General features: G+C 35.6%; 1 protein-coding gene across 6 annotated transcripts in view; it reads right to left on the bottom strand.

The window, feature by feature from the left end:
* diaph2 (diaphanous-related formin 2) overlaps positions 1–14490 on the bottom strand; it is a 1308662-nt gene that overhangs the window by 812688 nt on the left and 481484 nt on the right. For all 6 annotated transcript variants that reach the window (XM_028815924.2, XM_051935345.1, XM_051935346.1 and 3 more), the window contains one exon: positions 8875–8989. In XM_028815924.2, coding sequence (XP_028671757.2) covers positions 8875–8989 — 115 coding nt within the window. The remainder of the gene's footprint in view (positions 1–8874; positions 8990–14490) is intronic.

Raw genomic sequence — 14490 nt, 5'->3', positions numbered from 1 at the left:
AGAAAATGTAACCATTCTAGAAAATATACAAAAGAAAGGTAAAGTTAAAGACACATGGAGTAGTATAAGCAAACACAAAAGTACCTTACAATATTTAGAAGTCGGCTGCTTTGTCAAGTGCCACAACACAAAGCGGTGAAGGGAACTTTCTGATGATTGACACTGCACTGCACCCTTATTCAACAGATCTTTTTAAATCACAGTAAGCAAATTGACTTTGACTATGTTGGCTCTAGTGCAATATGAAAGACAGATGCAGCATGCTATAGTTTATTTTATAAAAAAATACCTTTGCTATGCTAGTTTGGAATCCTGTTTATGCAGTATTTTGCTACATTGCTTTGTTAAAGCTGCAGGAAGAACTGTAAGGATGTTCCAAAGAAATGTGTCAGAAAGTCGATCCTGATGCAATTCAAACTGGTAGAAATGATGCAAAATATTTGAGTATTAAAAGGTACATCCACATACCAAAATTGTGTCTTTTCTATAAACACCACACTCAATTTTATACAGTACTAGCTGTTGTCCACGGTTCTGCCTGCATAGTAGTGAAAAAGGACAAACTTTAAAAATCAATAAACAAACAGGTATCAGTAGGTAAACAGAGGCAAGGTATACTCTAAAACATAGCGATAGGTAGACAGACACAAATGGAGGCTAGCGTAGAAGTCAGGAGGGTCCCACCCGACTCCCTACTCCTGACTCCCCCTTGCCTCGGCCCACAGCCTGTCTTGGCTTAGCGCAAATAAATCACTCCTGCAAGCAACTATGATACTTAGCGCAATGAGAAAAGTCGCAAAAGCAGAACATTGGATTTTTTATACACATATATATATGTATATATATAATATATATATATATACAGAGAGAGAGAGAGAGAGACAGATTTTAAATTGTACAATACACCTTTCCAACCATTTTCCAGTACAGAATTGCAGGTAAGAATTAGCACAGTGAATGGCATCATCTATCACCAGTCATAATGGCATATTCTGGGGTTATCTGGAGGTAATAATTTTGGAGAAACTCTAAAACCACACACTAGAAAAACATACAATGTCCACACTACTGGGTCATCCGCTTTGTCACACATGTGCACATGGGAGGCAGTCTAATGGCTTAACTAAGGGCAAGAAGTGGAGTCAGGGGTTGACGAAGTGGACTAATGTCTCTTCTCCCTCTCCTACAGAACACTAGAAGGGAAGCCCAGCTAAAACACTTCCAGCTCCAGCACTCCCTTTCTGACCATACCTCCCTGCTCACCTCACTTCCGCCCCATCCCACATGGACTTGCCTTTTGCTGCCCACCACCTATAAAACCCATCCACCTCATCTTACGAGTCAGTCCTGTTTTGGACTCCAGACCAGTCATTACTCTGGCATTTTTTTTCGAGAGAGAGATAACTGCTGTTGCCAATATATGGGGTGGATCCCCAAACCTTTATCCTTATTGGTCTATTTTCTTACAGCTTCTATCATACAATGACTGCTTTTAAGAAAACTCTCTTTAACATTTAGAGTTGGCTGTCTACTATAAAAGTAATTGCTATATTACTATTATTTAGATAGCTGACGCATTTAGCAAGGTGAGTTACAGCATTTGAGATACAATTAGCTACATTTATTTTATTTTTCCAATTGGAGCACAGGAAGGTAGAATGTCTTAACCATTATGCCACACTGCCTGCCTATATAATATTATATGAAAACATAATGAGACCAAATACATAAATACATGTGTCCTTAATAATGGTATATTAAATATAAACGATAAATTCAATTAATGCTTTTGAGCTAGTAACAAAGCATCAGCCCAGCTAAACATACAGTTAATCCAATCACTTGAAATTGCAAAAAAGAATGATTTTTTTCCAAATCTTTCCATTGCTCTCTTGAGATATAACAAAAACAACAGTGAAATTCTATTACTTAAGTAAAGAAAAGAAAGCAAAAACAATAAAATAATTTAAAGGGAAATACATCTACAAGGGCATTAAAAACATGGATCTATTTATTTCTTTTTCAACAATGAGAGGAATGCTAAAAGCAGCAACAACAAGGGACTGAAAATGCAGGATTGAATAGCAATGCCAATAAACAAACAATAGTCACCTAATTGTTTCATATTACAGTTAGTATTATTTCTAAACTTAAAAGATTAAAGAAAATTGACTTCTCTTCAGTGCCATTCTGTGATGAACTAGTTATGAGTCTGTGATGACTGCAGTTACTTTTTTTTTTTTCTTCAAACACTGAGCTGATGCTTTTATTGTATCACCTCCTCAGTGAAACTGTTCCCAATGTTTTTTGCAGCATGACCACAGGCATGTGAAGTGATTCACTCAAGGTCACATCATCACTAGCAGGCAGAGGTTGAACCAGCAGTTTTCTGGTGTAAAGTCCACTGCCTTAGCCTCTACTCCAGGCAGACCCAACAAAGGATCTGGACACCCAAAAACTGCACAGATGATAATGCAAATATATCTAATCTCACAACATTTTTCTTAAAAGAATTATAAGAAACTTTTTTTATTAATTAGTTTCTTACATCCACATTTCTCAAGATTTAAATTGAGACCTCAGACGGGAGTGATAAACGGGCAGAATCTGTTTTCCAATTCTGACAAAAGCAAGGGTGTTATCTGAGTCGACAGCACAGACAGAGAAAAGAGCATGAGAATTACAAGACTCAAAGAATGTAAAAATTGCCAAGTGCATATGCAGTATTCATTTGTGCATGAAATGAACGGAAACTAGTGGTTATCATTAAGATTAATATCATTTGACATTGTAGACTGTGTCTGACTAATATTAAAAGGCTCTTACCAGTGGCAACATATTCTGTTAAGCAATATCGCTCCTATGGTATGTATGTGAGCGGAATTTAAGTCTTATTGCGGACAGCTGAGGATTTTGCTATTTATTGAAGTTCACATTTGTCCTCTGTTATTATTGTTTTTTCAGCCAGCAAAGAAATTTGAGATAGTTCAAGTATAAACTTAAAAAAAAAAAAAAAAATTGGTTTGGGCTCCAACAGCTGACTACATGCAGTGGGATGGAGGCCAGTAGAGGGCTAAATCAATAAGTGTCTGCAAACTGATACACTTGAGCAGTAAGTCACAGCGGATTAAATCCTTACTACTAGCCAAAGGTACATATAGGAATCATCAGGACATCAGACCCATATTGTTAAGTGCATCGGATTGAGTGCACAAACAGGAAGGCAGTTCTAATAAATAAATCTGAGTCTTCCTGCATGCATTGCACTGCAGATTTGAAAACTGCTGAGAAAAGACCAATTGAATATGCATTAAGTTTAGAAAAAAACAAAAGGTTGAACAAGCCCAGAAAATTTTACTTTTTGTTTTAAATGGAGCAAAAAGTTGAAAACTTAAGAGAAAAATCTGTTGGTATGGCTTAGAAGCCCATTTTAAAAAGGAAACAATTGCTTAAAAATTACTTTCATGCTTATTGAAAAATGACTATACAGTTAAGTTACCATACTGAAAACACCCAACAGGCAGAGAATACAAATCCATTTTTCCAACCATATTCACCTTCATGATATTATGTTAGACCAGGAATATAATTAATAACTAACTTTATACTAAAGAATGCATCTAATTTACTACATTTAATTTCTCTAAAGATACATAATACAGTGGTGGCACTTGCATACCAGCCGTGAAACCAAACTGTAAGGATAGGGACATTCAGGCAAAAAATGATTTCCAACATGCCAAAAAATTCTGACAGGTTACAAGTTTAAAGAAGCTCCAGGAAATCAATAGCAATAGTCAGAGAAATAAAATGTTTGAGCTCATGCAGTCACAGCAGACTTAACTACAAGACATCACTGAATCGCACAAACTACAGTAATTTGCTTAAATGACATTAATTGACGCAAAAATTAAAATAGTTAATAGATCTTAGGACTGTCAAAAAACATGCAAATTCCACAGAATGTACTACAAAACTAAACATCTTAACAACTAAAGAGAAAGGCACAAAGGGGAACAAAAGAAAATCTTTTGGCTGTCTAAAGGGAGAATAATTGTCAGAGTGACCACCTGAAGACATGGTTCCATGTGTGCTCGCTGGGGACTTGAAAGGTGGCCAAAACCATGTTAAGAAGGTTCTGAAGACATCCAGGAAACTATAGATTGGCAGTATAAAGGTCTGACCAACAATGGTTTTCCTGGTAAAATATCTCCAAACACAAGCTAAAGAAACCAGCATAATTTTGCAACAAATGGTGGAAATAACAAAAACAAGATTTCCCATAATATTTATCTTGTACAACATATACAACAAAAACTGCTGCATTAAGAAGAGCTGATTGAAAAAAAATGCTACTGATGTATATGTTTCCAACTTAACTATTGCAAGTGCTCATGGCACTTCTATCTGTAAATATGCATTAACATTCAAAACAGTACAGCTGTAATATTATCTAGTGAATACTAACCCTGAACTTTGATGTGCTCCTGTCTAGCACTGAAATCCAATGAGTCAAAAGGACAGAAGATCAAAACCACTGGTTGAAAAAGCATTTCATTTGACTGAAAATTCTCATAAGCAAAACTCTTAAGAAATATGCCTGATAAACATGAAACCTAAGATCTTGGGTTATAATGCCTGTATCAGAAAGCTCACAGTCACACTGTATGCACTGTCGCACATGTGTGCTTGGGAGTCAACCAAAGGGACCAGAAAACTCCAATTCCACGCCAGGCCAGAACCTCTTTTTTTTTTCTCCACAGACCAAACACGACAAATCCTGCCTGTATCCGATTATGCCCCGAAGATGTCACTTCCTGTTCCGGCCCCGAGGATGTCACTTCCTTGGAACCGCCTATAAAAGCCCCTAACCCTCCAAACTTAATCAGTTCTGTTTTGGACTCTAACCTGTACACATTGTGCACAAACTTACTGTAAGCCTTTTGCAGCCTGGGAAACTATACAGGTGGCTGCCCCAAACCTTAGCTGTGTGTCCGGCTGGTTATTTCACAGCACAGAAAAAAAACCCATAGGACTAGAAGCAGGCACTACATGTCCAGTCAGATTGTATAAGCTACTTAATCAGTACACTATAGTTAATGAATTACATGAGTCAACAATTATCCCCCAATGGAAGACCCACTGCACGCCCAATCTACCTGGAAAGGGGTCTCTCTCTGAACTGCCTTTCCCAAGGTTTCTTCCATCTTTCCCTACTAGGTTTTTTTGGGAGTTTTTCCTTGTCTTCTTAGAGAGTCAAGGCTGGGGGGCTGTCAAGAGGCAGGGCCTGTTAAAGCCCATTGCGGCACTTCCTGTGTGATTTTGGGCTATACAAAAATAAACTGTATTGTATTGTATTGTAAGACCACCATCTCATACTATGCAAACCAGTAACTGCAAATTTTTAATTAAAATCAGTTAGCAATGTTAACATTTCACATATGAAACATGCTTGTTCTGCATCTGGACTGTATTTTTAATTTCATGTGATCCTTTACAGAGTGCACATTGCTACAGTAATATTCTTAGTAATGCATGCAGTCACATCGGTAAAAGTTTTGTGATCACAGATTTTCTAATAGGTCAGATCTTGTGACTATTTTCAAGAGAAATGATGCGACTAGTGATTAAGCATAGTGCACTTTTATATAGTTAATAGGTTTGTGTGTGACAATGTCTATAGTTCAATGTCTGCATAAGTTACTACAATAAGTAATTAGTAATGTCTAAAATGCTAAAAATTGTGCAAGTAAAGATTTTCTAAGAATTAGTTGAGACTCCTAAACTGGAGCAGATGTACGTCACTGTCCCAGGAAATATTGAATTTCTTACTTACCTAAATATCACCCAGTCAGGGATGAGTTTCATAAAATAAGTTACTCTTAAAGGGCAACAAGCAGCTGTAAGATGGACAAGTGTAATCCATGTGTTACTTTTTCAAGGGTTCCCCAAAATTTCTCTATTTGGCTACTTTACAAATGAGTATGAAGTGCTAGTTTGTTAAACCCAACCCAAACGTAGACTACAAAAAAGTATTACAAGTAGATTGAAAAATGATTAACAATAATTTTTATTATAGGATTATGTTTTTTGTTGAATCAATGGGATAAAGTAAAACGTTATATGAAATAAACAAGAAATACAATTTTTAATAACTAAATAAGACATGTAAAATAAATGGATGGATGTGTTGTTAAAGAAAACCACACTTTTCGAAAGAAGAGCTTATTCTTCTTTTAGATAACAACAGAGTTATGGGATGCAGCTGCCTTTTCAGAAGTGAGAAACATATAAAAATTGGGGTGAGAAGGAAAAAGGAAGAAGCCTGCACATCACAACCTAAGTTTACTCTGACACCTTTACTTCTACACTTCGGCAGCCTAGTGACAACTTGAAAATGGCTTGTGTAAATATTGTATTTAATGGATATAATCTCAAATATTTCCACAATCCCTATATGGAGTAAATAAATTCCATTATGTATTAAAAAAATCTCCTACACATCTGTATGGTGGACGGTGTTTTATTCTTTATTATATAGACAATAACTTAAATATAATAAAATGTTGATCGCCAGCTAAGTGTCCATGTCAGCTTTGTATACACCCACTGCCAAAAGATCAGGAAATTTCCAACCTTCATCTCCACCTCCACTTCTTCTTTGGCAGAGGTACACCATCCACTAGTAAAACACTGTTTCTTGCCTACTGACACACAGAAAAATTGCATCAGATTAAGTAGTTTGCCATGATATCCGCGCAAAGCACTTTTACGGCAAGTGTGACTGAGCTTCAAGAGACTGGAAGTATGAATGGGTATCAGCAATGATTTTGCTTAAATGATGTGTGAGTGCTGGGTTTGTAAGGTTGTGATTGGAAACTCACACACAACATTTAATTGATATTCTTTTGAGGAGGTTCTTTTAATTGCAGCAGTATTATCTCTCTCCAAACAAACATGCCCTTAATTCTTCTCCTTTTCTTTTCTCCTACAGCTTTACAAAATCAAATGCAATAAGCTAATGTCAAAACAAATAAGAACACTGAAATATTACCAACTTAACTTTTTGCAATTATTAAGTAAACTAGCCTAGTGAAATGCCCATTTATTAAAACAGGCTTAATGGAACAATAAGTCTAGTCCATTTCAATTAAGTAATGCATCTACAAAGCTATGCTCACTGGATAAGTCTTATATCCCTCTTTCTTTGTGTATCTTGTTTCTGTTCTTCATTAGACATTCCAGCTCTGTTGTGGATGCCGGATGAAGTGATGTCTGCACGCACGCACAGTTTACTATCTTATGCTGGCTCCTTGCCTTTGCTCATCCAACATTTCTGCCCCCTTGTGGACACCCTCAACATCATGCCTGTGCATGGATGCCATAAGCTTTATCACTTTATATATGTTATTTATTTGTACTTTTAACAATTTATCTACATAATGTTTTAATGCAAATGCATTACCTCAAACAATTATATCATCTCAAGTATAAATCTTAGCATTTTAAATGTTCAGAGGATTGTCATGACATGAATTTAATGTACCACCGCTACAACTGATGCAAGAGGTATCCAGTTTAAGAAGTTCTTAGAGATTAATGAGTGCTTGGGGAGCACGCAGATTATGAAGGATTTAATATGCTACCTTAGTTACAACATATCATTATAAATTAACAACTGATCCTAAAATCAAGTTAAGAAATTCAAAGTGTTACGATGCTTTCAGGAAACTCACCCCAAAGTAAAGCAGAAACACTAGACATAGATTTTACCTAGCCATGTATGAAGAAAATAAAGAAAATAAATTTTCTTAGTTTTATGACAGTCATACTTTCACGATTCACTATAGCTTAAAAGATTAACCATTTGAAATAACAAATAATACTGTATACATTTGGAAAAGTGATGATTTTAAAAAAGGGAACTTGTGGGGCCTGACAGAAGATATCATTCCAGATCAAATTTTTACATTAAAGCACAACATTACAGCCATAAATAATACACATATTCTTTTGCTCTGCAGGATTATATTCAATTAATACATGTTAAAAGAACATGAATATGACACATTACAGTGTAATAGAGAGGGAAAACATAAATAAAAAATATAATTAAAAAACCAGAGAATAAAAATTGCTTCACAAATTGTACTTCATAAAATATCCCATTTGATTCCCTTTCCTGTAGATCTCCCATCTTATCTTTGTCATCTCCTTCCCTCTACAGGTTAAGCCCTGCCTGACCTCCAGTAAGCCCTCATATTAGCTTGTTACAGCTGTCAGACGTTTCACCACCTGTAGGATATCACATGGACGGCTTGAACATCAGTGAATCCTCTCTTTGCAACCTTTTCCAAACATTTTGCTCATAAGGAGGTCTATGTGTATGGCCTTATTTTACACCCTTTAAAAGAGATAGCCTTTCAATATATTTTTTGACCTAATTTTCAGTCTGTGGCATTAACCGAACTCAACTAATTTGGACTATTTAAAACTCCACAGGGCTTTCTTACAGAACAGTATATAGCGCTAGCACTACAGGAAACCATTCGTTTACTGGCCAAACAGTAAAATAGATAGATTTTGTGAAGATAAATTAAGGTTAATTTCCAAAAATAAGAAAGAAAACACTGTATCCATTACCAATGGATTCTGTAAACTTATTTACCATATAGAGTACAGAAACAGCCTATGTATTATTTTACACTGTCATGTTTATGTGTTTAACCTGTTGTAAAAGTGCAAAAACACACCTTTAATTACCAATGAACAATAATTTGTATCAATATCATGTATAATATAAGAATTATATGTTAAAAACAATAAACACGAAATTATTATGGTCCTCGTTCTCTCTTCCGTTAGCAATCCTACCTTTTGTCTGGGTTGCAAAATTGAGGGACAGTTTTGCAAAGAGATCAGGATTTTCAAACTTGTCTTCTCTGACTTTTACCCAAAAGCAGTTCTCTGTCATTTCCTGAGGCACAATCTGAAAATTCACAGAAAATTAATTACATTTTCAATCACTCTAACTAATTAGCATACCACCACAATTATGTACTTATGTATAAACATTTCAAGTATTATACAAAACATATAACTAGAAAACTATGCTACATTTGAAAAATCTAATTTTTGTAAGTTTTTCAAATTAATACTATTTAATCTTATCTTAATAAATAATAAATTGCAAAAGACCTCTCTGAGCATACTGTATCAGCAATTGCAATTAATTAAAGTGAAATAAATAATTACAGCATGTCCAATAAATATCAGATTAAAGCATGTAAAATACCCTTAATGATGATGAAGCACAAAAAATAGAAATCTTCCAAATATTCCAAGAACAAAACTAAAAAAGGAATTTCCACATTAATGTAACTATTTCATGCTAAATAGCCAGTCACTTGAACAATGATTATCAACAAGATTAATCAGTAGACAGAACAGTAACAATTAGCCTAACAGTCAATGCAATTTATGATCTGATCTAGTAGACATAATCATCACTGGATGTACTGGACGATGAAATCTCATTATCTTTATTCAGTAAGCCTGAAAAGCTATATTTTTCTTTCTACAAAAGTAGACAAACAATAAAAAACATATATAAAAATGAATATATATATATATATATATATATATATATATATATATATATATATATATATATATATATATATATATATATATATATATATTTACTGTAAATAAAATGCAAATTAGAAAATATCAATTCATTTTTGATGTGTGGTTTTAAACAAAATATCTCATCTTAGCTCCATAGACAGCAATGGCAATCTACATGTGCTGAACAATGAAAGCCAACTGAGACTGCACACAATGAACTGGATTCTGCTGAAATTGACTTGGAGAAGTAAAGGTATGTTGTGGGATTAACAGAAAAATGCACAAAAGAAAGAAATTCATGTACAGATTAAAACTAATCCTTATTGTTAAAAAGCCCAAATGATCAAAATTGCAGGAAGAAAAAAAAAAGTACAGAAAAACCAATAACTAGGATACATTAAGATAGCAGTCAAATCACCCATAAAAAGGGTGAAATGTTGTGTACAGCCCACCATAAAACGAGTTGTTGACATGCGTGAATAACAACAGGAGGGATCTGACAGAGAAACATGAGTGGGGTGGCAGGTTGCCATTCTTTACACATGGTCTGGATGTCACACATTATTCTCTTCCCAAGATACAGAGAATTGCAGGTCAACAAATAGTGATGCACTGTAAATGTGCTAGGCTAACTAATCAAACATGTCCGGAAGAGTTGTGTAAATAATTATATGATATGGATAAACAGAGTTTTCAAGATAAAATCTACCTGTGCCCCCTGTTTATAAACCTACAAAATTAATATTTGATATGCGATAAAACTGCTTAATTATCTGCTTTCGTTTATTGAACTCCAAATAATCTAGATAACATTTTTAAAATGTGCAATTAAAACATCAGGAGGAAATATTCATATCTATTCAACTTTTTTGAAAAGAAAAGAAAAAACTAATGCCCCTCCTTTACATTATTAGTATAATATATAATATGAAAGTATTAAAGTTTAAGGTCTGTGCAATTGTGATAAAAATCATAATATGACATTTTAAACATTTGAAATAAAAAATACTTAAAATAAAATTGCATTAGTCTTAACTGTACTTTTTTTAAACAATAATGTGAATATTAAATGACATTCATTTTTGAACTTTCAAAGCAACGTGTTGGTAATGTATAATTTCAAAATTCCCCACATCGCATGCCACATCAACTTTTTTACTGCTGCATTTTAAAGTGACAATGAGACAGTGGAATATGCTAAGCACTAGGGAAGGATGAGAATCAATAGGTAAACACATCATAAATAAAACGTGCTCAAGACAATGGGCTTAATTTCTCTTTGCTGGTTTTGCTTTTATAAGCTAAAAGTGAACACAGAGTAGAGTTAGCATCAGCAGATTTGTGCAGACTACAACCTCATTGATCTCACTTGTGCTAGACTGGCTCTTCCCAGGATTCGGCACAGTGGGATTAATGCCACCTTACAGCCCACCACCTACCCTCTAGGAAACATACACTGTTGAATCCCCTGGTTAGACTAGCAGTAGATTCTCAGTGTCCACTCTTAGAATGTTTATCACAGTTCAGAAATCCTAGTACTAACCATAGGGACAACAACATTTTAAAAAGAAGAAATAACAAAAAGCAATAAAACAAGAGGCACCCTGCTCGGGATTGGTTCCTGCCTTGTGCCCTGTGTTGGCTGGGATTGGCTCCAGCAGACCCCCGTGACCCTGTGTTCGGATTCAGCGGGTTGGAAAATGGATGGATGGATGGATATCTGAAAGTGTAATAGTCTTTCCTTTTCTTCATTGTAGCAGTAATATTATTGTAAAATGACAAGGGAAAAGGAAGGCTGGAGGAAGTATATTTTCAGAATTTTCTGAAGTCTAAATCTGGAAACAGTTTATAAACTTAGTGTACACTTCTAAAAATAATGGTCCTTTAATGGCACTGTATGGTTCTTTACTGAATTGTGTGGTTCCTTGTTGAAATTTTTGCTTTACAAAAAATCATTTCATTCTAGGAAAGGTTATTTGCAGGTGAAGTTGGTTCTTTGTGCTTTGAAAAACTTCCTAACAAGTAGAAAAATATGAAATTCTTAATGTACATTAGGCTACCTAGCAGGACACAAACAGATAAAGAAAACCTGGACTTAGCCTGTGTTACTCTAGATATGCAGCAGTAGTCCATTTGAAATCAGGACCCACTGGTATTTCACAAATCTGTTACCATCTGTTCATGATTGATTACTGTATGGAGCCCATTATACATTTAAATAAATAAAGGTTCTTTCTAGAACCTTCATCTGGATAAGTCTTTTGGGAACCAAAAAAGATTCCCCTATGACATCACTATGAAAAACCATTCTGGTACATTTATTTTTAAGTTTAGTATTAATGTTAATGAAAAGGTAACTGACTTGGAAATTACAGAGTGAGAACAACTTCTATAATTAAAAGAGGGTGAAATCAGATATGACCACGTCCAGATAATTTTTACCAAAGAGTCATCCAGGAAGTAGTATTTACACATTTAAAACCTTAATGTGTATTTTTAAGTCATTCCATAATGAGAGAATTCCTAAAGACTGAAAACTAACAAATGCCAGGCCTTTATATAAAAAACGTATTTTAGTAATGTGGAGGATTGCCGGCTTTCCAGTCCGGTCCTCACCACCAGGCCGCTGGGAGGAGCCCTCCGGACAGCATATTGGTGCCCCGAGTTCCAGCAGGGCCTCATGGACTTTGTAGTTTCTATACACAGCCCTGCTGGATACCTTAGGGGCCGCCAGGAGTCGCTGTAAAGGGGCTAGTGGGCTCTTGCGTGCCCTATAACCCGGGAGTGCGTCACAGTCATGTGACTGGAGGAAGCGACGTGCTCCCGGGATGAAGAAGAGGACTGTTTGCCCTGACCCGGAAGGAAAACGGACTTGTGGGTTTGGCTTGGAACCACTTCCGGGTCAGGAGCTATAAAAGGACTAAGGAAAGCCCAGAACACTGAGCTGAGCTGGGAGGTAGGGTGGCAAAGTGTCTGGGCGAGGAGGATTGGTTATTGTGAGAGAGTTTATTGTAATTTATGAATAGTGTGGTGTGTGTAGTGCTTTGTGCACAGTATAGTAAAATAAATAGTTATTATACTTTCACCTGGTCTCAAGAGTGGTACCTGAGGGTTCAAGAGGTGGACAAACGCCTTAATCTGCTACAGTAACTACAAGGTGGTTTAATTTGTGTTGACGGGGTAAAAACGTAGACCAGTACTGAAGACAAGATCGATCACCAAATAAAATACATTTGATCATAGATGGGCATACCCTATTATTTATACTTAATTTGAAAATGTTTTGGATAGGGCAGCATACAATTGGCTAGTGATCAAACTGTAATAATAGATGGAAATTCAAGGTGCAGTATGCAGAATAGCACAAATTGGCAGAAATACAAAATATAATGGGTTATAATTTAGTATTGTCATTCAAGGGTCAGAGGTGGAAATATGGGTCTTTTTAATTTATATAAATGGTACCATTAAAAAATGAATTAACAACCTAGATAAATATGCAAGTGACACAAAACTACAGTAGGTGTAATGGAGGTATGCTCTAGACCAGGGGTGGGCAGATTCAGTCCTGGAGGGCCGCAATGGCTGCAGGTTTTTGCTCCAACCCAATTGCTTAATAAGAAGCCCTTATTGCTCAAGTAACACTTCAGCTTCACTTTAGTTGTCTCGCTCATTAAGATTTTGAACCCTTATTGCTTATTTTAGTCTTAAACAGCTGTATTCTTGGTTTTTAATTGCTCCTAATTAGCAATACCATGCAAATGACAAAAGAGACCAGCATTTCTCCATTTAGCTTGTTTTCATTTACACCTGTGTGTATTTATCACGCACTATTTGGTTTAATTAAATACTTGGAAGGAAAGTGAAGAGAAAAAAGTGAAGCACTGAGAATTACTCATCTGTTTTAGACTTCAAATCATTTGGATGATATCCTTAGAAAGGAAAATAAATCTAGGATATGAGAATGACCTGACATGGCAGAGTTAAAGCACTAGCAAGCCATGCAATTAAATAATTGACAAGGATTGGTTTTTAATTAAGCAACTGGGTTGGAACAAAAACCTGCAACCACTGCGGCCCTCCAGGACTGAATCTGCCCACCCCTGCTCTAGACTGAGGAAAATCATCAGAAAAGGACCTAGACAGGATCATGGCATACAAGATATGTGGTATCTGAGGTTTAATATAAATAAATGTCATTTTTTCACACAGAAGGTAAACATGTTAGATATAACTGAACATTGGAATTTGAAACTTGAGGGTAAAGTGTATCTAGAATGCTTGCATTGCTTAAGACTTTCATAAAGCCCAGGTACCATGACTTCACTCATTTGCTTTTCTTTTGTTATATTATACAGCGGTTTCAAAACCTGCATCATTTGTTGAAAGCCATCGTTGTCGGAAACAGTGCCGGGTCTCATATCTTTACAGATACAAACTGTTATAGATTGTTATTTTTTGGAGAGGAGATTAATCAGGCTTGGAGTTACATGCTATCTCCAGTGTAGATTGTTTAGGCTGTACTCATTTGGATGTCGACTAAGACAATGTTTCTGGGTGACGTTGGGTTAAGTAATTCCTCAAATTTGTTGTGTAACCACAATACTTAACTTCTGAGTTGCACAGCTTACATATGGCATGTCAGTTTGTGCAAAGTACTATATGTAAATTTTTGCTTATCTTCATTTAGTGTAGAAGATGCTGATTTCAGGTAAGGAGGACTCGTCAATTTGTGCAAAGTACAAGTAATAAAGCTCTTTTTCTGTAGAAAGCCTTAACAGGCACATTAGCGACATCTACTGGATCGGATGCCAAAAACAAAGATAAGCAAAAATCTACATATAGTAATTGAGCAGGATT

Source organism: Erpetoichthys calabaricus, chromosome 12, assembly GCF_900747795.2.
Source record: "Erpetoichthys calabaricus chromosome 12, fErpCal1.3, whole genome shotgun sequence".
NCBI lineage: Eukaryota > Metazoa > Chordata > Cladistia > Polypteriformes > Polypteridae > Erpetoichthys > Erpetoichthys calabaricus.
The sequence above is the reverse complement of the archived record's forward strand: the minus strand, read 5'-3'. Positions and strand labels throughout refer to the sequence as shown.